The 25119-nt window shown below is 39.4% G+C and overlaps 1 protein-coding gene and 1 non-coding gene across 4 annotated transcripts; both read right to left on the bottom strand.

The window, feature by feature from the left end:
- Window positions 1–400: 400 nt before the first annotated feature.
- On the bottom strand, window positions 401–24609 carry MTFR1 (mitochondrial fission regulator 1). Of its 3 annotated transcripts, none has more exons than XM_066563582.1 (8): window positions 24594–24609; window positions 18125–18267; window positions 14816–14914; window positions 9501–9619; window positions 5997–6238; window positions 3962–4223; window positions 3698–3866; window positions 401–2084 (listed from the first exon to the last, which is right to left on the bottom strand). In XM_066563582.1, the coding sequence occupies exons 2-8, from the start codon at window positions 18188–18190 to the stop codon at window positions 2025–2027; spliced, it is 1017 nt and encodes a 338-aa protein (XP_066419679.1). In that variant the 5' UTR covers window positions 18191–18267; window positions 24594–24609; the 3' UTR covers window positions 401–2024. The 3 variants fall into 3 exon arrangements, with proteins under 3 accessions (XP_066419679.1, XP_066419688.1, XP_066419674.1); XM_066563591.1 differs by lacking the exon at window positions 24594–24609 and adding an exon at window positions 24286–24538; XM_066563577.1 differs by lacking the exon at window positions 24594–24609 and having other exon boundaries at window positions 18125–18364.
- Window positions 12260–12332, bottom strand: TRNAV-AAC (transfer RNA valine (anticodon AAC)). The gene has a single exon. It is a non-coding gene; the product is annotated as a tRNA-Val (tRNA).
- Window positions 24610–25119: the final 510 nt, after the last annotated feature.

The following is a 25119-nucleotide window of genomic DNA, read 5'->3' as shown; positions in this document are numbered from 1 at the left end:
GATGTTCCTCATGCTTTAGCCTGGTTTAACAGGTCAAGTGACATCTTGAATTTTACAGGTTTGTATTTAACTGGGCTGCCAGAGGCCCTCAGTGTACCAGGGGACGGAGAGGCTGTTGAACAAGTCCCTTCCTGCTATCCTTGTGCTGAGGCATAAACGCCCCACTGGCTCCTGAGAACCACTGTTTGTTTGTTTGTTTGTTTAACCAGCATGCAGCTGAATCAACAGTGCAGGGCTGTTTCACAGCCACCCCTCCTGTTACTCCTGCTGCACAGCAAAGTAAGCAAACCAGCCCTGGAGGATCACTATAAGGAGGTTGTCACTATACTGATTTATAGTCACTGTAACAGAATGGAAACTTCAATTTTTGTGGCTGCTATCATTTGTAGAGTACCACAAATCAAATATGGCATCTTTATTTTATCTGCTTTTAATTTTATATAGTGGCAATAGAGCATAAAATACAAAACTTAAAACCAAAGTTAACTTTTCACAAAGGTGTTTTAAAGGCACTTAAAAGAACTGAAGGACTGAGTGACCAATCAGTAGGACTGATGGCAGAGCACTTTGGAAGGAAGTTACATTGTGTACGTATTAACACCATTCAAGTTCCACACCAGAAAACAAAGCTTGTACAAAACCATGTACAACCTACATTCCAGTTATAAGCAGCAAAGCTTCCCCATCTCCAGTAACCTTGTCAGAGCCATTCAGCTGTCTTTATTTAAAAAGTGCTGCTTTTGTCTTTTCCTGGCAAACAGAAGCTCCCAGAGGCAGTTGTACTTATCCCCCCAGTAGCCGGGAGCAGCTTAGAGCACCAAAAATACCCAAGCTCAGCGTTTTCAATGCTCATCCATGGTGAGAGCAAACCAGGGAACCAGGGTGCACCTCAGCCACAGCTCTTGCTTCCTGAGCAGCTTTTTCACCCTGACTTGTACTTTCAGCTTGAGCCTTTCTACACCTGTGGAGAACATGAGCTCAGGTGGTTGGTACAGGTGTGGCAGGAAACAGCTGCTGCATCAGAAGGGCTTCCCCTGAAGATGGGCCATGGGCAACAGCTTATCCCATCTCTTCCCTGTACATGGGGCTACGAGGGCTTGTGCAAGCCCCATCTGCCAGAAATGTACCCAGGGAGCCAAGTTGGGCAGAAGGTGCCCACGAGCATCACCCAGAGCAGCACAGATGAGCTGCTTTTGGCAACTTGCACCCCACAGTACTTTGTACCTTTGTTTTCTTACCTACAGCACTTTATGCCAACTAACACATACTCTTTGTTATTTTAATCTGTTGCTATTTACTGACTATTCCAAATTCCCTGACTACCTTCTGACAGAGGCTCCCACAGCATGATTTTACTCTTTATAATGGCCACAGGATGATGCAAGCAGGTTTTACTCCCTTACCCTTGCAAGCTGAGGTGAAACAAACAAAAAACCCCGCACAAAAATGTACTACTATGTATAATTTAGAGATTTTTTTTTTTAATTTAGGACCTCTGCAGCAGGTTCAAGTTTTCACTTTGTGTCAGTAAAAAGCAGAGTGCCTCTAGGTTTTCTTTGGGATAAAAATTTGCTACAGTTAAGTTTAAAAGAAAGACTTCAACATGAAGATTTCAGTACAAAATTACACATTGTAGTGCAAATTATAGGTAGAGCTCACATAAAACTGGTATTAACTTAAGGATGTATCACCGTCATTATTAACATGTACACAAATTTTTAAGCTGGTCAGTTATGCACAAAAAATGTTGCATATATAACTTAGTGTTAATGGACTAAATCCATCACATAAATCTGAGTGGAAAGCCAAGCTTGAATACAAAATTAATACCTGAGTATAATGGTCCAATTTATTCCCCCTGATAAATCACCTACATACAAACATGTTTAGTGCCTCGTTTCTGCATTTCACTTTAGATCTTTCGGGGCTGTAAGAAAAGAGACCTCTCAGTACTAGTGCTATTTGCAACATAAAATATTTTATACAAAGCAGCTTAACAGTCTTTTGCAGAATAATCTTTAACACTAAGATTTTTCAATTAAAGTCTTCATCTTTCCTGTAGACTTCAGCATGTGTGGTCCAAACTGGAAAGAAAACCAGAAACATGTTCAGATTGCTTTCAACACACCCCTTGTTGAACTATCTATCCATCCAAGCAGTAAAAGCAGAACTTGGGCAGAAATAATTTCCTTTATCACCTGCTTCTCTGCATGTGGATGTCACCAAGTAAAGGGAAACTTGTGTTAGCAACAGCTGAAATTGCTCAGAGGAGGGAGCCCACGACCTGCTGGAGCAGGGCTGGAAGCAGTTTGCTCCAGCACAGTAAAATGAGATAGACTCCACTGTCCCTACACCTTGACAACCAACTGCTCCAGCAGCAGTTTAACAGTGCTTCTGCTCTTACTCCACCCTGTGTTTCTGTGCAAGTCCCTTGCAAAACTGTCATACAAGTCTGATCTAACAAAGTTAGATACTGGTAAGTAACTGATGGACAGATTTTATTAGCTCCTTATGGATCAACATTCTATCATTTAATCAAAATCTTCAGTTTTCTTAGCTCTCAATGACTTGATGATCTTTTACCTCAAAAGGTGGATTGTAAATTTCAAAACCAGAAAACCATGAAAAAACCCTGAATGAATAAACATTGCCAACTTGTTTTCTTCTCAATGCACCAGAGATGCTGAGGAAATGTGATTAATTCTTGGGAAACATCTAGCCTTTTATTTGAGAAGAACAGCCTGAACATTACAGAAATAAACCAGTAGAGGCCAAAAGGCAAGTAAGTCAACATTAATTAGCTGAAGTACTCAAAAGTCCTGAGATTTGTGGCAACAAAATGTTATTTTCCTTAAAACATAATTCAGAGCAGAGCCAGCTTTTGGACTTTAATGTGCATTTTTTCAATTGCACAAATGAAAAAAAAAGCCTCTTTACTCTTCTTGTCTGGTTCCACAGCATAAGGCTTCAAGGATTGCTGACAAACAAAACTGATCCATACCAGGCTGGTTTTTAAGTGTACATTGACAGAGACTTGTATTTTGAATGTTCACTGCTTAAAAAACAAATTCAAATCCATCTGAAATAAACTAGAAGCCATTAATAACTTGTGCCAGGAGGTGGACTTCAAATACAGTTTCATTTTAACATTCTCACACTATAAAGAAACTGCTTTCATATGCTCAGCATTTCCAATTATTAGAAGAAACTCCCTATAAGAAAGAATCAAGATCCAGCAGGCACTCTAAACAATTTATTTTCCAAATTCTAGGAATGTCTGATATGTTTCAGGATCTTGCTTCAAAGTTTCACCTGCACCAGCTGAATGGTTAAGGTTGGTAGTAACAGGCAACTCAGTTCAGACTGGATTTGATGTGAGCCCTTTGCAATGGTTTTCAGAATATCAGATGCTGTGGCAATAGAAAACATTTTTCTTTTTTAAAAAATAGCAAAACTGTAACAGGACTTTTTAAAGCTAGGGCCAAGACACTACACAATCCTAAGACTTGCCACTAAAAACATTTAATTGCCAAAAGTCCTGGCATATCAGCTGTACTTCACAGGGTTTTGTGGACCTAACAAATGAGATGCTAACTCGTGTAACACCTACACATGTTAGCAGAAAGATGTAGGTTGGTTTGCACAACTGTAATTTAGTTCAAGGATGTATTCAGAATCAAAATACTCAAATACTCACCAGCACTACCTCAGTCTGTGTCTTTGTTTCAGCCTTTGGAATCACTTTTTCTGTTTCACCTTGGCTTTCATTTTGGTATCGATATGCAAATTTCTTTTTGAGAGCTTCTGCTATTAATGCTGCCGGATCTGCAGGCTGAGACACTTTAGGTTTTGTACCTTCTAAGGATCTAGAAAAGAAAATGGTATCAGTGTCACCCTGAAATCGTTTTGAGTCATAAAACCAAATCACTAATGCCAATCTTGTTACATTGACATTTATTACCTTTTCACCGAGCGCAGTTTCACACTGTTCATGTCTTTGAGGATTTCTAGCATGTTTGGTACTTCAGGCTTCTTTGGCCCGTTTTCCACCACATCCTGGCCAGCATTCATTTTTTGGTTTTTCCTCTCTTTAATGAGATCAATTGCAGACTTACTCTGACCCAGACTTGAGGGAAGGGGTGGAGGCAGAGGAGGAGGAGGAGGTGGTGGCAGTGATGGAGGTGCAACAGGGACAGCAGCTGAAGCAAGTGGACTTGACCCAACTACAAATCAAACATGCAATACAAGTCAGTTTACTTGTGACTGCCCTTCACACGTCACAAATGCTCAGGTAAGAAAATCACTGTATTATCTTTAATTGAGCCCCCTCTACCGCCTTTAGATTAACTTCTTCGTTCCTAAACCATCTAAGTAGGTTCAGCTAAAAAAAACATATGAAAATCCTTCTTGAAAAGTTAGAAGTGTCCTTTGAAATTCCAGTCCTAATTCTAGGTGCATTTGTGTCCTTACTGCAGTGGGACAGATGCCATGACATCTTCTGGTTATGTTCTGCCCTAATGTTACCAGTATTTCCCTTTCTTCTCAGAGGCAGCTACTGAGCTGGAAGTCACAATCTGACACAGGAGCAGTGTTTCTCCCTACTTATCATCACAAGTAAGAAATTTCCATACAACATTTTTCAATGTAAATTTCAGAGCTCAAGCAGTGCTTAAATTGAAGCTAATTCAATTGAAGCTGTCCAAGGTTGAGGATTTTTAGGCCAGCTATTCATCTGTCTCTACTCATAGAGATTCTCACAATAACCTTGATTTTGAGTTCCATGTAGACTTTAGGTAAAAAATTGTGTTATAAATACAGTAATAGTAACAACCTGACAAATAAATAAAGAAACCTCTATTTAATTGCACCTTTAAAAAAAACAAAAAAAATCCAATCAAACCAGAATTTTGAGGCTTGGAGTATAAAGTGTGTAAAGATATTTATAGAAATAAAACAGACGAGTCTACTCTGTATCTGTAGGAAAACACACAGCATCATTATCACGTTCTACCACAAGAGGGAGATAAAGATGATAAAATAAAAATTTAATTTCCATAATAGATAGAGGTAAAGGGGGAGAAAAAAAAAAGCTTATACTTATTCCACATGCCCCCACCCTCCCCCCCATAAATAAAATTCAAGAGTGAAACTAGCTGATCCTTAAAACTATTTCATAGTTTTGAATATGAGCAGTTCAGGAACAATAAAGTAACTCCTATCAGTAAACAGCTAAAGAAGCATCTGAAAAATCACAATATGATTTTATACACAAACATAGGCAAAGCTGTACTTGTGAAGTGACCTTAGGAAAGAGTGACAACCAAATGCCTGTCATCTGCAGCAGACAAGGGCCCTCTCCTGCTAATCTCTGAAGACTTAAAACTGAAAGGAGTCAGAGGTGATGGAAAGAGGAGGAAAAAATCCAGGAAAAGAATGATTCTGTTTACTACCAGAAACAGTGCACCACTTTTGGTTCCATATGGACAATGTGTCTGGTCCCAGAGATGACTGCAGTAAACAATTAATTGCCTTTTCTGTTACTTGAGATGTATATTACATATTCCAAAAACATAATTAGCATCTTGTATGAATACTTAATGATATCAGAGAGCCTATTTCCTCATTGAATGGAAAGACTTCAGTGTCAGTAATTAAGTTACATTCTTTTAGTTTGGTTTAAGCCATCATGTTTATCATGAGCTTTGCTCTGAAAGCTGTTTAATACTTCTTTACTCATTCACAGATTCAGAGCTCTGGCAGATTTACAGACAAACACAATGACTTTAGGAATACTTAAAAAATACAGAAAATCTGGCAAGTCACTTGTCTTCAAGACCTATTCTGTACCCCTTGGTTATTGTGCCAAACTAACCAAAACAATATGGAGAAGTGTTTGGTGTTGCAGTATCTCACAAAAAAAGAATTAACACAGTCGTAATTATAAAAGGGACACATTCATTAAGTAATTTTTACTAAGAGCGCAGCAGATTTAATACCTGTTGTCAAGTTCTGCTGCTCTTGCAAGGTTACAATTTTGGCTATCTGTGCTCTTAAAGAGGCCAGTTCATTTTCTAGGGCACTGATCTTCTGCATTGCTTCTTCGTTTGCCATCACTGCAATCCTGGGCACTGGCTCCTCTCCCGCCGGGCTCTGCAAGGACATTTGTCTGAGTGGGGGCTTCCTGGAATGATGAGCCTCGCCTGGAGGAGGCTGGGCTGCTTTTAACCAAACTTCTGACCTGTAACAAACATATCACAACATGTTTTAAGGCCTTTGAAATAGACAAAGACTAAAGCAATGTTACCTACAAATCAGGGGTACAAGTTGAAGACCTGATTTCAGAATTGTTTTTACACAAATCACTTCCACCAAAACCTTAAATAGTTTAAAGTAAATAAGAGCTTCACATCCTTTCTCCTTGCATCATGAGCTGTGTTTCTTCTCTTCTCCGAGACAGCATTTTGTAGAATCCTTGGTTTCAGCAAGAAAAAAGGAATACATTTCTTCTTATCCCACTCTATTGCTCTGCCTCAAACCTATTGTATATTTCATATATTGTATATTTCATATATATTGTACATTTCATATTTCAGCAAGGAAAAAGGAATACATTTCTTCTTATCCCACTCTATTGCTCTGCCTCAAACCTATTGTATATTTCATTTGAATTAAGATTTTTCTTCCCTTAAACGCTACCATTTTTCCCCATGGGCAGCAAATATCCATTTGTAATTGATTCCTTTGAAGAAATAAGAGTTTCTTTATTCCACATGATATTTTTTTTTTGTACTGTTTGGATTCCTGAATTTTTTTAAAATTAAAAAAAAATTCCCATTTTAGCAGCATTGGGAAATATGGAGTGCATGAAACAGCTTAGTGATGCAGAGACTGCTTGCCAGTTGATGGGAGAGGGTCTCATATCAAGTTTTCTAACACAATAATTAGAACTACAGAGAAGAAAATTTCCATACAGTTTAAAGAGTCCATGACCTCCCCTGTGCTTCTCAGAAGAAAATGTAACTGTTGCCTTCCCTTAATACCCACCAAAGCTCAAGCCATGTTAAACACTGAGGCATTATTGAGCATCTGCTCAAACAAGTCCAATAAGCCCTTACAAAGACACCAGCATTTTAAAACTGGTTATCTCAAGAATCTGAGGAATCTGATCCAGTTAAAGATGTCCCTGCTCATTGCAGGGGGGGGCTTGAACAAGATGGCTTTTAAAGGTCCCTTCCAATGCAAGCTATTCTATGATTCTGTAAGTAGAATTGATAAGGATTGATGACAACAAATCATCATAAACTTTAAAACACAAAATGTGGCCACATACTTAACTCCTCAATCCTCCTTGATGTCAATCCCCAAACTTCTCAGGCATGCCAGGATTCTATTGTTTGTTTAAACAGGAGAGTGAGAATAGGGCCTGGTAAAAGGGCTTTCTGAAATGGGTAGAATGGCTCCAGGCTAACTCAGCCCAAGTGCCCCATCACTCTGGATGAGTGGATTGAGCTATTGTGAGTGCTCATCAGGTTAGATATGCAGCTGTGCTAGACCTAAAGCAAGAGCCAAGATTTAAGGCTAGAACAAGCCCTGTGCTCTGACCACATCAAACCAAGATTAGATACACATTTAAGTCTTCTATGACACTGACAAAAACCATCACCACAACTTGCAGAAATTTGATCAAGGAGAAGTGAGTATTACAGATGCTGAAATTTAGGTGGTGTTATCTAGACAGGAATAGAGAGCAACTCAAGCTGAGAACAGGATACCTCCTATAGCAGCCACCTTCCTGCTCTCTTAAGTAAGGTGGAAGGAGCCAGTGGTCATTTCACTCCTTAAAACCTGCCTTCCAGAAATTTAAAGGAGCAGAATAGCTAAACAACAAAGGGTATTTTCTGCTGAGAGCACTAATAGAGATGTCTTGACTGGAATCTAACACTATGGAAAAATATTATGCCTGAGTTGTCATTATTACTCTGTCCAGGGGTAGAGGAAAAATGATTTCTCATTTAGTTGCTTCCTGTATAAAACTGTATTCACAGAAAAAAACCCCAAAACTATGTCTGCAAGACTGTTTACTAAATTTTACAGTGGATAAATATTGAACAGTAACACCTATGTGATCCTGTCGAAACAGAGAATTTCAAATGCCTGGAAAACACCTAATGCATACCAGCTCCACTAATACCGTGCACAGACGTAATAAACAGTGCACACTGAAATAGTCATATTTGCTAAGTAATTCACTTCCTGTGCTCCATCATAAGCTGTTTGCCTTAAGGTCACCATGTATCTGCAGGATTATTTTAGTCCCATCCCACACCCATCTGTCCCTGCTCCCCCCTTTCCATGCAGACGTTTTAGCAAAAATGCAGTCCTACATCTTTCACAATAGGTTCTTTGAAGCACCAAAGAGCCATTCTCCCTGTTGCCTCCATTAAATGTAAGAGCTTTACAGTTCAATCCTTAAACGAAATACTTCTGTGCAAACAAAAGCAGTATTGGACAGTTAATTTCCTTCCTATCAAACAGACTTCAGAAACTGTTTCCCAAGCAAGTGCTGAATTCTGTGACTCCCCTCTGAGTTTGTGAAATTAATGTGGCAGTGCCAGAATGTTTGTTATGCAAAGCTTCACTGTAACCAGTCATGTTGGAGGGCATCTAGGTCATTACTAACCTATTTTCAAACCTATGCTTTCAAATTAAGAACAGTATCCTCCTGTAATCTCTGAAGCCAACAATCTGTGCCCTTCTCTGACAGATTAGTTTGTTTAGAAGAAAAACCTGCTTTGCACTACAGTACTGTACTTTCATTTCTGCATAGCCCAAGCAGCAACCTGAGTAGGATGGAATAGAGAACTTCATCCCTTCAGCCAAACTGTTTCATGTAGTGACAATGCTGTGCAAAACCCCTGGTCCAACACGGCAGTACCTACCCAGCCTTCTGGACACAGGTGCTCACATGCTTCCCTGCCAGTTTTTGTTATGAAGATTAAAGATGTGAAACACAAACCACAATTTTTTCATTGTATTCAGCAGACTACAGAGCCTTAACCAGAAAGGTGAAAAACAACATGCCAATTACTGGGTTGCCAGAATGACCATTGCTGCTAATGAGAAGCTGTACAGTTCACTGCCCCATGGTAATGACAATCTCAGGAGAACTGCAGAATCACTGTTAGCAATTTTGCCATAGCACAGCAGACATTTTCATTGCTTGAAGCTATTGTGTGCAGTTCTTTGCAATACATAAATAAATAAAATCCAGAGGCTTCCTTGTATAATGTCAATCTCCTGTATGTTTTCCAACAAGTCTTGGTTTCATAATCCTATTAGTCTGACCTCTACTACTTCTTTTCCAGACTTTACCTCTGTCTCTTCTCCTAGCATTCCAGTGCTCTCTGTTAATTTGTAATGCACAGCAGAGTCTCAGAGGACAGAAGTGAAGTTTCTTCCTTTAAGTTAAAAAGTCCAGAGAGAAGATTCTGGAAACATACCTGAGCCTTGTAGAGACTTCACCTTCTTCTTCAGCAATCCATCCCACATCAGCGAAGGAGGCCACTGCATCTTCTCTGAGGTGAGCAGGAGTGTTTCCTTCCCCGACATGAGAAATGAGCTAAATTTTAAAGGCAAGATTGAAGGTTTTAGAGTCAATACTTTCAGCCCAAGTCACATTTATGTTACCCAATACTTCTACTGAGGCTACATGTAACTATTAACACACACATGCACAAAACACATCTGTAGACTTGAAGCACTTATTTCTGTCCTGTGCTCAAGTCCAGAATCATTTCACTGACTTCAAACTATTAATTCCATTCTGCTGAACACTTCACAGAAGTTCATGGCTAACTACATACACCATCACATGATGCTAATGAATACTAAAAATCCAATGCAAATTATTATCTTTAAAACAAACAAACATCAACATTCTCACACAGTTTTCTATACTAACTCAAATAGTATGTTTTTAAATTATATTCATGACCAGTAGTTAAAAAAGACATTAAGGCTGCCAATACTTCTGAAGTATTTTGTCCTAATTTAATATTATTTTTAAAGTGAAATTCTGCCAAAGTTTCCCTTTCCCTACAACTTCTGTATAAGAAGTATGTACATTGCACAGGGGGAAAAGCAAACAAGCAAAGCAACCCCAAAACCAGGCAAAAAGGCAATTCTACCAGCTCAGTAATCACAAAGACTTTGAGTGAGAGGTAGGATGCAATCATAACATTATACATTACGTGCTAACAATCTTATTTACAACATGCCAAACAAATGGACCATTTTCCAGCATGGTTCTGGCCATTAGCTTTACAGCTGTCTGAAGGCAAAGGTGAGCAAGGTTTCAGAGTCTGGAACCTTTCTTCAATTTCCAGTTAAGTGACCTGAACAGTGATTTGAAAAATTGTTTTGACCATCAATACTCACTCCACAGTCACAACTCAACAAAATGGTTTCAAATCTATTTTGAAATACTGGCTGCTTCCCCAGGTCAGATGAGGGAATGTGTTCAGAGTCACTGGACTCCTGAGCAGCCTGGGATCAGTATCTCAGCAGATAAAAGCTACTGAAACAACTTTCAGTAATTTGCTCTGCTCAGTCTTTCACCTTGAGTTCCATATCTCCAATGCATATATGCCCCAGCTTTTGCTTGTATTCCAAAGAATCACAGACTGTTTAAGGTGGGGAAAGCCCTCTAAGATGACTGAGTCCAGCTGTTAACCCAACACTACAAACCCACAGCCAAATCTGCATGAGTTGCTGCAGCTGTTCAAGTGCTGCCTGTGGCCAGCAGTGGCCAAGGAGCTGGGAACACTGACAAAGATGGTGGCAGTAGGTGCCAGTGTGCAAGGGCAGCCTGCACCCAGACCATCAGCATCGAGGTCAGTTTTCAAGGCAACCCCACTCTGTAAGAGCCAACTACTATGAAATGTTAGCATTAATCTGAATTTGTAGCAGAACTATCACAGCAGGACTGCAGCCTGGATGAGGTGAAACTGTTTCAGAAGAACATCCACACATATTTTAGTAGTAGCCTCGGATACAGAAGTCTCAGGCAGAGAGAAGTTGTGGGCTTGGGGCTGGGAGTTGTTGCAAACAGCCTTAGAAATTGAGATTAGTTGCCTTCACCTCACACTCTCACTTGTATGAGAGTCTTTATCACAGCTCCCAGGAGTGCATATTGGCACCATCGGATCATTTGGAAACAACAGGGTTTTTTCCAGGTAGCATCAGCACAGATGGTAATATGTTTATCACATTAACAGTTGTGCCTAATACCATTACAGTCTGCCTCTCTTTAAAGCAGTCTAGAGAATACTATATTGCATGTTAGGATTTTTGCTGTTTGAGGTTTCCTTGGCATTTTTCTTTTTAAAAATGAATAGAAATTTTCAAGACCACAGCATTTGTATTAATGCTAATGGCAATTTTAAAAGAGCCATAATACATGAGCCACTTTTTGCAGGTGATACAGATTTTTCTAGCAGTAATATTACCATTAAAAGATTGAAGCCACTTTTAAAGACACTACACATACTTGAATCAAAAATAATTTTCTAAATCAACAGTAAAGAATATATTTACCACTGCCAGAATTCCTGCATAGATAAATAACTTCTAATCCAAGATTTAGTAGTAAGCCTTCTGTTATGTTGTGATACAAGTTTCTTCTTAATTTTAATTCATATTTATATGTAAACAGAATCTGCTTGTTACCCCATATACAGATGTTTCTTTTCTCTATCCCTAAAAACAACAAAGCCCTCCTCAGCAGTAGAATTCGAATTTCAAGTTAATGCAAGATTTTTACTGTAATTTAAAGGTGAAAAGCCAATACCCATCTCTCAAAACTTTGACCTGCCTATGAACACCTCTGTGACTACCCCTATCCTCCAGTCAATTTCAGCAGAAAAAAGCCTGAACAACTGCTCTGCCAGCACCTAAAATGGAGAACAGAGTACTGAAAACAGAGGCCCAGTTCTACTGGATGGCAGGAACTGAATGAATCAGTGCTATAGCCTGCTTTTCTCTCTCTGAAAACTGTATAGTTGCTTCCCCCACTTCTTCCTTCCCAGGCTTTCTGCCTTAGTGTGCATGTGTGCTGCACACACAGACACCCTGAGGGCTGCAGACCCATCATGGATTTCTGATGACTACACACACTGTACTGCTCTGGCACCTCGAGTGGCAAGGGACACATAAAAGAGTCATTGAGTCCAACTCCCAAAGAAGGAGTCAGCCTCGCCAGTGTTTCCGCCCGGTTTCGAACCGGGGACCTTTCGCGTGTTAGGCGAACGTGATAACCACTACACTACGGAAACGCTGCTCGGCAGCACCGCGGGGCACGCTCCCTGCTCTTTGTTTGCTCCACCAAGTGCCAAACAGAACAGAGACTTTTATACACAACAGAATAAAAACCTCTTAGTTTCAGATTACTAATACAGTTATGTATTAAACATTCAGAAACACTTCAGGTAAGAAAAACTTGCTGTGATTTTCCAAATTAGCCCAGTAAATTCAGATGTTTGTAACATGCCCACCAATTTATTAGGAGACTTCCACTGAGTTATCAGGTATCCATCAGACAGACAGGAGAAGCATGAGACTAAAACAGAAGTGCTGTAGTTAAAGGATGCTATCTTGAGAGACACTACTGTAGGTTTGGTTGAATCTACCTAAGCTATACTAGTAAGTTTAATTTTATTATCTCCTAAATACTACATATAAATCTAAAAAATATGACACACAAAAGATCCGTATGAACTATTTTCATTTGTTTGTGCCATATAGAGTGGATAAGGTACATAAACTCTGCCACTTCTTACTGAATATGTAAGCTGCATTTTAGTATATAGCAGTTAATTTAAATGTTGACTATGGCAAGATCCAGAGTCAGTAGACTTCAAACATCAAAATGTTTGGCTACTATTATTTTTTCAGACTAGCTGAACAAAAGCATGCTAGAAGGTATGTACGGACATTACAGAGATATTCTTTCAATGAATCTCATCCATTTATCATAAGGAAAATGCAGACCTGTGAAAAGCCTGATGCTCTGGGGTTAGAAACATTGATTCCATACATGCACCCTCAGATGATGCAAGTAAGATTTGATTTGTTTTTTTAAACAGAATGACTTACAGCAAGGTTCAGCTCATGGTCCTTTCATACTAGAGCTAAAGCTGGTAAGAAAGAAAGAGGAAGAGACAGCTATAGGAAAGTGTCAGTTGCAACAGCACGAAAACGATTGAGATCAGTATTGAACATCACTATAGAATCTTAATGCTGAGATAAAGACACAAAGAGCAGATGTTAGCATCACACTTACCATGTTCAGAAGTTTATAGTTTAAAATAGAGTCCACACAAACCATATACATTTTAAGGTGTTTCAAGGCTCAAATTTTGGAATTCCTATTTTTAATTAAATCAACTCTCACAACTGTACTTCTGTTTTCAGGATCCTTTCATCTCATCGAAGGTGAATGCTTATACTTAGTGTACACACAAAGCTGAATGAATGTCTCTTTAAGAGGACTAAAAAGTCAAATATTATATTTATTTTAACAGAATCCAGACCAAAACATATTTATGTATGTATTTATTTAGTTATTTATTTGCTTAAATACTAAAAATAATCAGGAACAGATTCCTCAGATATATCTTACCATTCCTTGCAAGAACATAAACCAGACATGTCCTCTTTTATGTACCATATTAAGAGAAGTCAGTATTAGGCTAACTATCTGCAAACGAGCATCATCTTCCCTTGTATGGCCTTCACAGCACAGAAAATCAGACACACAAGAGACTTCACTACATTTTAAATCTGAGGCACAGGGAGCCTTCTTGCTGGCAAAATACCTACTAATTATATATTCAAAAGTTTAATCCAGCATGCCATTTGTTGTCCTCACCTGCACAAAACTCCACATTCCTTTATTTTTTTTTCAACAAGCCAGTAGAAATGTGAGATGGCTGTCCCATTTCTCAATTAAGAGAGGCAAAATGTTAGCATGGCCTTTACTATCACACCAATAAGGCTTCTATGGTTATCTGAACTATCTAGTTTTGCTACTGTAATTTCAAGTCTAAATATTGTTCATACATTTCATTTATGATAAAGAAATTAATTTAAACATTGAAAAATTTAGCACTGTGGAAATTATTATATTTTAAGTGTGGCAGCTGATTCCCTCCATTCATCTTTACACTCCCCACCCCTGCTCAGCCCACGGAACATTCCTCTCTCAGCTTGAATTTCAAACACTAAATTTCTCCAATTCTATACCCACCCCCTACCCCTAACACCAGAGTTGAAGAGATTATGTGTAACAGCTTCCACTTTCCCATCTGTTCCTGAAAGACTCATTATAGAAAGCATGGGTTTTCTCTTCCTTAAGCTTTTACACTTGCTCTTTACCCTACCCTTTCACCTACACAGTGCTAGCCTTGTATTTTAAACAGAAGCAAACAGGATACTCATGTTATCTTGTAACTAATTTTTTGATTTCTGATAAAGTTGTTTATTTTCCCAAGTATTTTTAATACTGTTCATCTTTACAGGCCTCTTAAGCCTAGCTTATAAGTTCTGTTTATATAAATAAGTTTCAATCATTTTTCTCTTTTATGACTTTTCTTTCAACTTTCCTATTTGGAAAAAATCTGAACTGGAAGCAGAGAGAAGTTAAGTAATTCTCCTATATCTAGTTTATCATATTCTACTTTTACAAACCTTCTAGTAATGAGCAAATCTCTTTATCAGTATAGTGAGAAACAGATTCTAAATTGCTGAGGACACCTACCTGAAAGTGAACTCTTGGACACTGTATAAGAGAGAGGTTAGTACCAATTTTTCTTACAATACTTCGAGATGAACCATAAGGCTTGCTTGACCAAAGCACCTGCATGGGAAAAATAGAGAAGCCAGCTGTTAAGGGAACTGAGTTTTGTATCATATTGTAATAGCTTTCCCTTATTCTTCTGTACCACGCTTTTGCCAAACATATTTACTAATTTCTTTCATGCTGGAATAGGATATAATGTTTATACACTGAATTCTGTCCCAGTGAACTCCTTACATTCTATCCCCAAACTGGCACAAACACATTACACATCATCAGTACAGTACAGTACAGTACTGTACAGGCTGCTTAAGGTCAAGACAGACTCTGGATTAAGTCTAAAGCCAAAACAATAAAATAGGTAATGCAGAAGACTCCAGGAGCTGAAAGTACCTTCAAAAACACAAAATTCAAATTTTTGAGACAATAAAGAACCTACATTCAGAGAGACACCTCTTTTTATAGGGTTTCAAGAAAAGCCACTCCATCATTAAAAATCCTTGAAGTCACATAGTTCTTCATTTCTCAAAATATTTTTTTTCTTTTTTAAGAGCTCTTCTAACAGGAATAGCATCTACCCTTCTTAATGAAAGTAAGTATCAGCTACAATAAATATGAAAATGTAACTGTGAAATTAAGGAGCAAAGGAAAGTAAAATGAAGAAAATAAGACAAAATTTTTGTACGAAAGGAACTTTGTCTCCTGCCCCAAAAAAATAGATTCACCTAGAGAAAACTGCCCACAGCAGCTCAACACACCAGGCTTCATTATAACTGTTTCTACTTCAATTTACATTTTTTCTATGTTGTTTCAACAGGGATTAAATTTGCTTCTTTTTGTTGTATTTAGTATTTACAACAGCTTTATAAAGGAAATAAAATGGGAGTTTAATCCTAGGAGAACACTACAAAATGAGCCAGAACAGAAGCAAACACCCCGGAGAGAAGTAGGAAAGATTTCAGCACAGGCAAAGGCAACAAAAACAATGCAAACGAGAAAAAGAATAATGAGAGGACTCTAACACAGGGTAAATTGTTAGTAAACAATTAGAACATTGGATGGTAATTTAAAAAACTTGGGCCAATGTTTAATTATGGCTGTAAATATGAATTTACTAATCAGACTTTAGTTTTTAAAATATCATAGCTTCAAGCAAACTTGACATCCTGGTAGAAGGTTGCCCAACAAAGAAAACAGGAAAAATCCAGGCTATTCTAATTGGCAATGGCAATATTGCTTGTATGATAACTGTAGTGGTGCTGTGGGAGGTGTATAACACACAGCTGAATATTTTAATATACTAAGCAAAGATCACTTCACTACTTGTAGATATTGAAGGTTCTATTAAAAAGGAAAGTTTATGTTCCATGGTATTGATCCCCAGATTATTTCACAAACATGCCTATTTCTAATTTCTATCCTTCCTTCCTCTGGCTTTACTGGAATGTAAAATTTTTGACATAATAAATGTGCACTGCACATATGCTACATCCTTACAACAGAGCTGCAACTTTGCCACGAATCCACTCAGATCTATTTTTTTCCATTCTATAAAAAAACATTATCTTGCTTAATACACTGCTAAGCTGAACACAAATTTTTCAATGCAGAGTAGTCTATTGATGCTGCATTTTGGTTGCCTCAACCAAGACCTCACATTTGTGCCTATCACCTGTTTGTTTACATGTCTGAGCAAACAGCAGGTAGATCAGTGGCCTTCAAGAACAAGTCACTGACAAACAGCACCACAGTAATACAGTCTCATTATTAACAACTGATTCTGATTAAAGCAGAACTGTTGGCAAGAGACTCAAAGTGATGGGGCATTGGAACAAATAATGCCAGTCAAAGGAAGGCTTAATAAGTTGCAGAAGTAATTCCACAACAGCAAGACAGTCTAGACTACACGCTCTATTACCAACACAATGCAATGCATTTTAAACAAGCAGCAAAACTTGTTCAGATATTGCTCACACCACAGACAAGTTGTTGACTAGCAGTCAAAAATATTTGGTTTCCAAATGCCCTTGGGGCCCTTCAACAACAGTGGTTTGGTGCACCAAAATGCTGAGTGACTCAGTTTTGGTACCACAAGATATGGCAGGACATTATTGTCAGAATACTGCATGCAAACTGTGCCACAAGGGATTCAAGTAAAATCAGTTCCCTGCTCAGCTGAGCTGAGGTCTCAGCACTGCTCTAACCAAGTTCACACAACGTCTTGTTGACTTGAAGCACTGGCTGAGCAAGTCTGCAAAATGCTACTTAGTCATACACTGCTATTGCATCAGTTCTTCACTGTGACATTTGGAAATGTAACTGCATTATCACAAGCTTCATACAAGTAGAGAATGGGGAGAAAAAGACTAAAAACTTGTTTCTCTCCCTATTTAGGCTGAAATTGCTGAATTACTAGTGTTATAATGCAATACATTCTTTGAATTTTCAAAGTTACAAGGAATCTCAGATCAAAATTCAAATAAAATCCTAAAATACAGATTCTGGTTGTCAATCTTTATTTACACTGTATAAACAATTTGTTCTCCATAGATTCCCAAGACTGATAAAAGGTTCTACCACAATAATACTGACTAAATACCACACATAGCTTTTAAGGATTTCCCCATTCTTAAAACATTAAAATACTTCACTTACAGGGATTACTGCACCGAGGTCAACATTTGTACTCAAAATAGCTTCCTAAATATCAGTGACAGAGCAGCTGATGTGTAGCAGTTCTGTCTCTCTCTGCTAAGCATTCAAAGAAAACTCTCTATATAGTCTTCTCCGAGAGGAGAGCTATGCAGGCCTGTTCCTCTGTTTACGCAGCAAAGGTACTGTTACACCTCCAGAAGAGGTAACTATAGCACAGAAGAGGTAAATGTAGCACAATAATAATCATCTCAGTTTCATGGGGCTTTTGTATCTCCAAGGTAAGAACAAGCAATAAGATTTTTTTTTAATCACTGTTAAAAATAAGATTGAATTCTCCTTCAGCTTCAAAACACACACAGAAGTCCAGCATGAACAGCAATGTTTAAAAAGTAAACAGTTTATTGGAACCACAAGGAACTGCGTAGCACTTTTAACACATTTATTACTCAATATTTCAGTGCTCAAGTCATAAACTTGATGACTTTTCAGCAATGCAGAATCATCCCAGTATTGAGTGTACCTAAAGTGTTCTTTTAGATCAGCACAAACTAAACCACATGAAATGCTTTCTATACCTTATTTTCTGAAAACATAACGGAAGTTTGAAACACTTACTGATTCCATGTTCAATCCAATTTGTTCAAAAGCCATCCTAATTAAGCGCTTCAGCCAGCAAATCATCAGGACTGGAAAAGGCCTTTCCGAACTTGGATTTAAGCCTTCCAAACCTACAAGGCTGCCAAGGTTCCATAGTAGTTCTGAAATGAGACACATAAGAATTTTAGATGCATGTTGTGGAACATGTACAGAAGTAAACTGCTAGATTCCTAAAAAGACAAGTTTTAGATACAACACAGATGACACCAATACCTTGTACTGTAAAGCAAAGGTGTTCTACTTAATAGAAGAAGGCATCTACTTAATACAGGTAACAATGACTTTTTAGTAGTGTCGTTTTTATAGGCTCATAGAATTGTCTGAGTTGGAAGGGAGCTCAAAAGTCATCCAGTTCCAACCCTCCTGCCATGTGCAGGGACACCTTCCACTATCAGGTTGGCTCAGGGCCCCATCCAGCCTGGCCATGAAAACTTCCAGGAATGGGGCATCCACCATTTTTTCTGACAACCTGTTTCTGTGCATCAGCACCCTCATGGTGGTACATATCTAATCCAAACCTAGCCTCTCTCAGTTTAAAGTCACTGCCCCTTGTCCTATCACTACATACCCTTCAAAAAGTCCCTCTCTAGCTCTCCTGTAGTCCCCTTCAGGTACTGGGAAGAAATCTAAGCTGTTGTAAAGTTAACAATTAAAAAGTTGAGGAAATGACTGCTCACTTGAGCTTGGACAGATGATGGCGTTCAACAACTCTAAGTGAGCATCAAGCCCTATGGAACGCCTGCAGATGGGGATTAGCACCAAGATTGAAGTGCCATACTCATATCTAAAACTCATTTCTATGCAGGAACAGACTGCAGAAAGATGATCACCTCTCCTGATTCACATTCTCTGACAGCTTTGTTGCTCCTTCCTTTTTCCTACAACTAAGGAGAGAAAGGAAACATGGAAAAATGACTAATGCAGGAAAATTACATTAAATACTGTAGATGTAGGACATGAAAATATTCAAGCAGTTTATAAGATTAGACAGATTTCAAATTTTGTCTATTTATACACACTTCCATTCCCCTGACTCAAGATGGTTTTATTGCTCCTCTAGCAAAAATAGTGTACTTTTTCTTTAACTGTGTTCTACACCAGTCATAACCTGGACACCACTGAGAAGTGTATGCCACCAAAACCAGGAAAAGAAGCCACAGACTTGTGTTTACATTTCTTTTGTGTAGCAGGCTGGAAACAACACTCTGTTGATGCATCCCGAGCAACATATTTGTAGTATGACAATGGTGTTGCTGTAGTCACTCTATATACAGACAGGGATGACTAAAGCAATGCAGCAGCAAGGAACTGGTACTTGGGAAGATGGAAAGTCAGGAGATGGAAAAGCTCTGCTGTTTGGAGAAGCCAAACAAGCCCTTCAGTTAAACCATCATTGTTTCCATTACAGATTTTTTTCAACAGTTTACAGTTCCTTAGTAATAACGTACCTCTTGTGGAAACTTGGCAGAAACAGTACAATCTTACAGTTATCTTTTTTTAGACAGGCTTAAAAGACGGTTGATATTAGTTTCTCATCATCATCACAGGATTTTGTTTTGTTTGTGACTAAGCTCAGAAGAAACTGTTAATCTACACCAGGAGATTAGAATGAAAATGACAACTGTTATAGGAAAAACAATAGGGAAGAATAATGGGCTAGCTACCAAACAGCCATGAATACAAGCTACACTCATTCATAGTAAATAAATAAGTCATGGACTTCTTTATAGAATGCTTGAGAAGTCTATTAGAGAAGCATCACCATCTACTTGATCTATTATTCCTTTAGGTATCTGTTATTCTTCCATTACACAACCCACTCTTTAGACCTTGGATCTCATTGCACCTGCAGTGCTCTTAAAACAGGAAGAATACAATGCCCCACACTGGATTTGGCATCCTATCTGCCACTGTAGCATGCAGTTACACAAAGGAGAGGAATGCTCCTTTAAAAGGGGAAACCTGTTCCAAAGGTGTGATTACATGTGATCTACTCCACCTCATTCCAAAGTCCAGACTTGTTCAACAAGCAGTGTGGAAATCAAAAGAAAAAAAAAAAAAAAAAAAAAAGAAAGCTTCATCAAGACAAATTCAAACGAAAGAAAAAGCTAGGGTACAAAGAAGTACAAAACTTGTAATAGTTTTGCTGAGCAACTGCAAAGACAGGGCTGGCTGAGAAAGGCAAGTGATAGGACTAAAAGGAATGACTGTATCCTGATACACTGGTCTCTCAGCCAGCTCATAGGTTTAAAGGAAGTCAGTCATGTTTTCTTCCAGGCAGAGAAGAAAATGTATGATTTTGTTCCTGATTAAATGAGAGGTCCAAGTCTAACAATAAAGACAATCTGGACAGAAGTGAAAAGTGAGTGTTAGAACTTCCTCCAAAGAAATCAGAGCAGGTCTAGAAAGTTTCTAAGAATTTAAGAAACTTAAAGGCAAACAGATAAAAGAACAACACAAAAACTGACAAGATAACCAATTAAAAGCACAAAACCAGATGTAGAAAAAAAGTAGCACAACATGAGGATGACAGAATAGTATAAATATGAAGTAGTAAGCTAAAAAAGGCAAGCTACAAAATGGGTTTCATCTCACAGGCATAAAACAGTCCTACATGTATTAGCAGTAAGAGGCAAGAGAGACAACCATGATGCAACAGGAAAGAGAACAGTGTGTGATTTGGATAGTCAGTATGTATTCAGTGTTTTCACCTGACAGTGGCAGGCAAGACAGGTTTTAACATGGAATACAGACAGTGCTGAGAAGTTATAAGCATCCAGGACAACAGTATCTAGTGAATTTCTAGTGAACCTTGCAAAGTTCAGAAACTTGTCAAAGTAATTTTTGAAATATTGATAATTAATTTCAGAAACTTGGTCAATAGGATTCAAAACCCCAGGAATCAAAGAAGGAGCATGACGACACAAAGCACCGGAAATAGTCCAAAACACTTATCCTGCCCTAAAATATTACGGTGACCCTTTATAATTCCAGGTTCCAAGACTTTGATGACTGAACACAAAAGAGCATTCATTCAACAACACAACTACTTCAGTAAAATGAATATTTATAGTACACTTTATAAGTTATTGTTTCCTCTGTAGCCTAAATACTTCAAGTATTTGAGACTGGGGTCATCAACATCTTGCTCTTTTCAATGACCTGTGTGTTGTTGCAGAAGAAAGTGACTGAAATCAATCTGTAAGAGCACGAGTACCACCCAGTTCCTGGACTAGCTTCCTTAGTTTGTGGCTCTAAGGAAAACCACCAGGTTTGAACAACCTCCAGTTAATCTGTTATCTAAATGAAAAATGCTTCTTAGTGTATTTTTATCAGATTATGAGTTTACAGGACTATCTCCAGGCAAACTTCATACTTGTTTCTTTCCAACTATGTTGCACTATACCTTTCTTCACAAAACTCAACTATTTCACAATTGGTTTATGTGCCAAGAACAGACAGGGTTCATTCCAAAAGAAACTGCTGGACAGCAAGAATGAAATCATTAGCAAATTCACCTCTCGTGCCCTGTATACGTAGCATTTTCAGAAGCAGAAGCTAAATGTTTATGGCTTTTAGTAAACAGAATAATACCTCTTTTAAAATATTGACCTTTGTGGTATTTATCCTCTCTCTTCTTGGTGCTACCTACAGTAAAAATAGTTTAATTTCCCAAAAATTTCCATAATCCAATTACTAAAATGAAGAGCCCTGAGTGATAGTAATATTGCCATAAAGAAACAAGTCCTTCTGCTCTGCCTCAGCAAAAGTATTACAAGGATGAGCAGCACTTGTGGACAAGATTACCAAGATGTCCAAGGAGCTGTAACATAAAGAATTACATTTCACTGCATAAAGCATGAGGGGTTGGAATTTCACGGGTTCATTTCAATGAAACCCAGAAATTAGCAGTGCTGAAGAACTTTCTTACTGATATGGAACTATAGAGGAATTCCTTGGTTTAGAAATGAGGAAATCTACATTTCCAAGCCCCCTGGAGCTTGTTTGCCCCTACTTTTCCCAACCACTTTTGCAGGCTCTGTGCAATACTCTCATATCAAATAGCAAGCCAACAAAGCTGAGAGATAGTACCACTGATAAATGACAAAAAGTTAATTAAATAAATATAAAAGCTCTGGAATCTCTGCACATAAGGTATAATATCCAGTAAATATGAACAGAAGCCCTTTGCCAGGCTTTTTAGTGAGTCCTACACACAAAAGATTAAAAGAAAAGCAGATGCAATTGCTTTCAAACTGAAATTCTTCTATGAGTTTTTCAATGTTGCATTTATCCAGGTCCCCTTCAGAGCATGAGTTCTTGCTCTTTAAAAGAAATACGATATTCATATTTTTTTTACTGAAGGTTTCTCTCATTCACTTAAGGTCCATACAAACATAAAAGAGAATGACTTGATGGGATTGATGGAGCAGATTAGTCTCAACAAAGAATAAACAAAGGTATGAAATCTGAAAAATGAAAGGTGTAGTCTCTAAATTCAAAAGGCATAACTTGAAGAAGTTTGCAATTTTCAAAGAAGCATAGGTTCAAAGGAATACCAGCCACATAAAAATGAAATGCAAAGAGACCAGTCTCCTCCTTATTTTAGCAAGAACTAGGGCAAGCATACCTCCTCAGTCTTTTAGGCTACCACATGACCCAAGTCCATCTAATAAAATTACATCCACAAGGAAACATTATTTAAAAAGTAATAAAGGAAGATAAAGCAAAAAAAAAAAAAAAACATTATCACAACAGCCAAATGGGCAGAATAATCTCTGGATAAAGGACCAGACTCTGTCCCAAACTGACACAGACCAGCTACAAGCAAAGTAAATATGAATTTGGCAGAGGTCATATAGCCAGAAACAGGAGTCTGTTCTTTGGTGTGGAAGCAATAAATAATGGAGCAGCCCAGTACTAACAGAAACACCTGTTTGGAAAGATATGGAGAGATAAAAGTCAGTAAATACTACAGGGATAATCTAAGCTAGTACTGGTATGAAATTTAAAGCAGGAATTGAAAATCATACATATTTGCAACAGAAGTTGCTAAAGCTTTCTTAAAAATATAGCCCCATTGTATTTACCTGAACACGCAAAGCCCTGTTAATCAGATTTCATTCATGCTATCCCATCTTGTCAACTTAGGACAGAGAAAAAAAATCTATGTTTCAGCACTAGCTTAATCAAAAGCCTTTGCTCAGCAATGATTATACCTGCACAGTGCACTGTGATACCACTGAGAGGTAAGTGAAACCCTTCAACACCTACAGACCACAAGGTATTATGTGACAGAGACAACCAGACACCTGCACTTCCCTGCCGGACAGACAGACAGACCTCCCCACCAGCTGCTGTGAATGTCAGTCTTTCTGCTACAGCTTTGAGAGACAACAGCAGGTAAGTCTTACAAACAAAACGGTGTGTTTGTCTGAAAAAACATTTTAAAATGTCCAATTTTCCCCCCAGATATCTCTCTGTGTAACAAGGCAGAGTTCCTACACATAGTAATCATGTTTTACCTAGTGACCCCTACAAAGCACATTATTTGCATTCAGCAACAAGCAACCAGAACTTTTAGACCTGATGTGCAGATAACTCGACTGACTCATTTTAATCACCTAGGTAAAAGCCAGTGGGGATGAGAAGACATAATTCCGATTCATTTAATCTTTGTTAAGTCTTGCTTTCACAAGAGCTGCAGAGCACTCTGAGGACAGCATGTTAATACTAATGAAGTACTGCTGACGCTGTCAGGCAGAGATCAATGCACTACGATTGATTTCAGCATTCAAACTCTACTCACCCTCAGTATTTGGAATTTCAACAGCTCGTTAAACAAAAGGAAAAGACGCACCCAGCAAGTTACTTATTTATGACCACTACAGAAGAACTTGAGCACGGCACCAGTATCACTAAAGGTGCACACAGCAAGCAGTGTAAGTTTACAGAAAAGAGAAATTAAACCACCATGCCCCTTAGGGTTCATTTTTCCTCTTATATGCCAACTCTCTATTTTAAAGCGTCCTCAAAAAAAACTTTCCATATTATCTCCACATGATCTTGTATTTACATTATTCCCCGTGACCTGTCACCTTCTCATCACAGCAGTTCACCTGCACGAACAAAAGCTTCGGCCCAGCACCCCGAGGCGCTTCCACGCTCCTGCCGGCACCTGCCCTGCCCGGGGACGACGAAGCCGCCCCGAGCGGCCTGTACGCGGTTTCCAGGCGAGCTTCCCCTCACGCACCGCCCCTCGCCCGGGATCGGCCACGCCAAGAGGGGCTGACCAGGGGGAAGAAAAGGGGGTGCCCAGGAGGGAGGAAGGGGCTGCCCAAGAGCAAGGGGAGAATCTCGGCCGCGGCCGCCGCCACTACCGCTGCCACCGCTGCCACCGCTGCCACCACCCCCCCCCTCGCCTCACCCGCCGCCGCGGCCGACGCGCTGCCTCACCCGCTGCTCGCGCGGCCGCTCGCGACCCTGCCCCGGCAGCCAATCGGCGGCCGGCTCGGCGCCGCCCCGGCCAATCGCGGGCCCGGCGGCGGGCGCGGGAGGCGGGACGTGGCGCGCGCAGCGAGGGTGAGGCGCTACCCGGCAGGCGCCGAGCCGGCAGCGGGCGGGGGAGCCGCCCCGCCCCGCCCCGCCCCGCCCCGCCCCCCGCGCGGTCACGTGAGCGGGACCCGCCAATAGGGGCGGGACGCCGGGCGGTCGCGGTCCCGGTCCCGGTCCCGGTCCCCGGGCAATTAGCGAAGTGGATAAAGGACACGGCTTCAGGCTGTGCCGGGGGAGGTTCAGGTTGGGCGTCAGGAGCAATTTGTTCACGAAAAGAGTGATTAAATGTTGCAATGGGCTGTCCTTGGAGGCGGTGGAGTCACCATGCCCAGAGGTGTTTAAGAAAGGCTGGAAGTGGCACTCAATGCCCTGGTCTAGGTGACAGGGTGGTGGTGCTC

This window comes from Molothrus aeneus, chromosome 1, assembly GCF_037042795.1.
Source record: "Molothrus aeneus isolate 106 chromosome 1, BPBGC_Maene_1.0, whole genome shotgun sequence".
In the NCBI taxonomy this organism is placed as follows: domain Eukaryota; kingdom Metazoa; phylum Chordata; class Aves; order Passeriformes; family Icteridae; genus Molothrus; species Molothrus aeneus.
This window is presented reverse-complemented; position numbering and strand designations above follow the sequence as displayed.

Bases quoted from the DNA above. Each gene is read 5' to 3' on its own strand.
- MTFR1 (XM_066563577.1), bottom strand. From the start codon at position 18,283: ATGTGTCTCATTTCAGAACTACTATGGAACCTTGGCAGCCTTGTAGGT. The intron at 6,239-9,500 runs GTATGTTTCCAG...TGTTTGTTACAG, and splicing joins GAAGTCTCTACAAGGCTCAG to GTCAGAAGTTTGGTTAAAAG. The intron at 4,224-5,996 runs GTATTAAATCTG...TTTGATTTGTAG, and splicing joins GCAGCAGAACTTGACAACAG to TTGGGTCAAGTCCACTTGCT.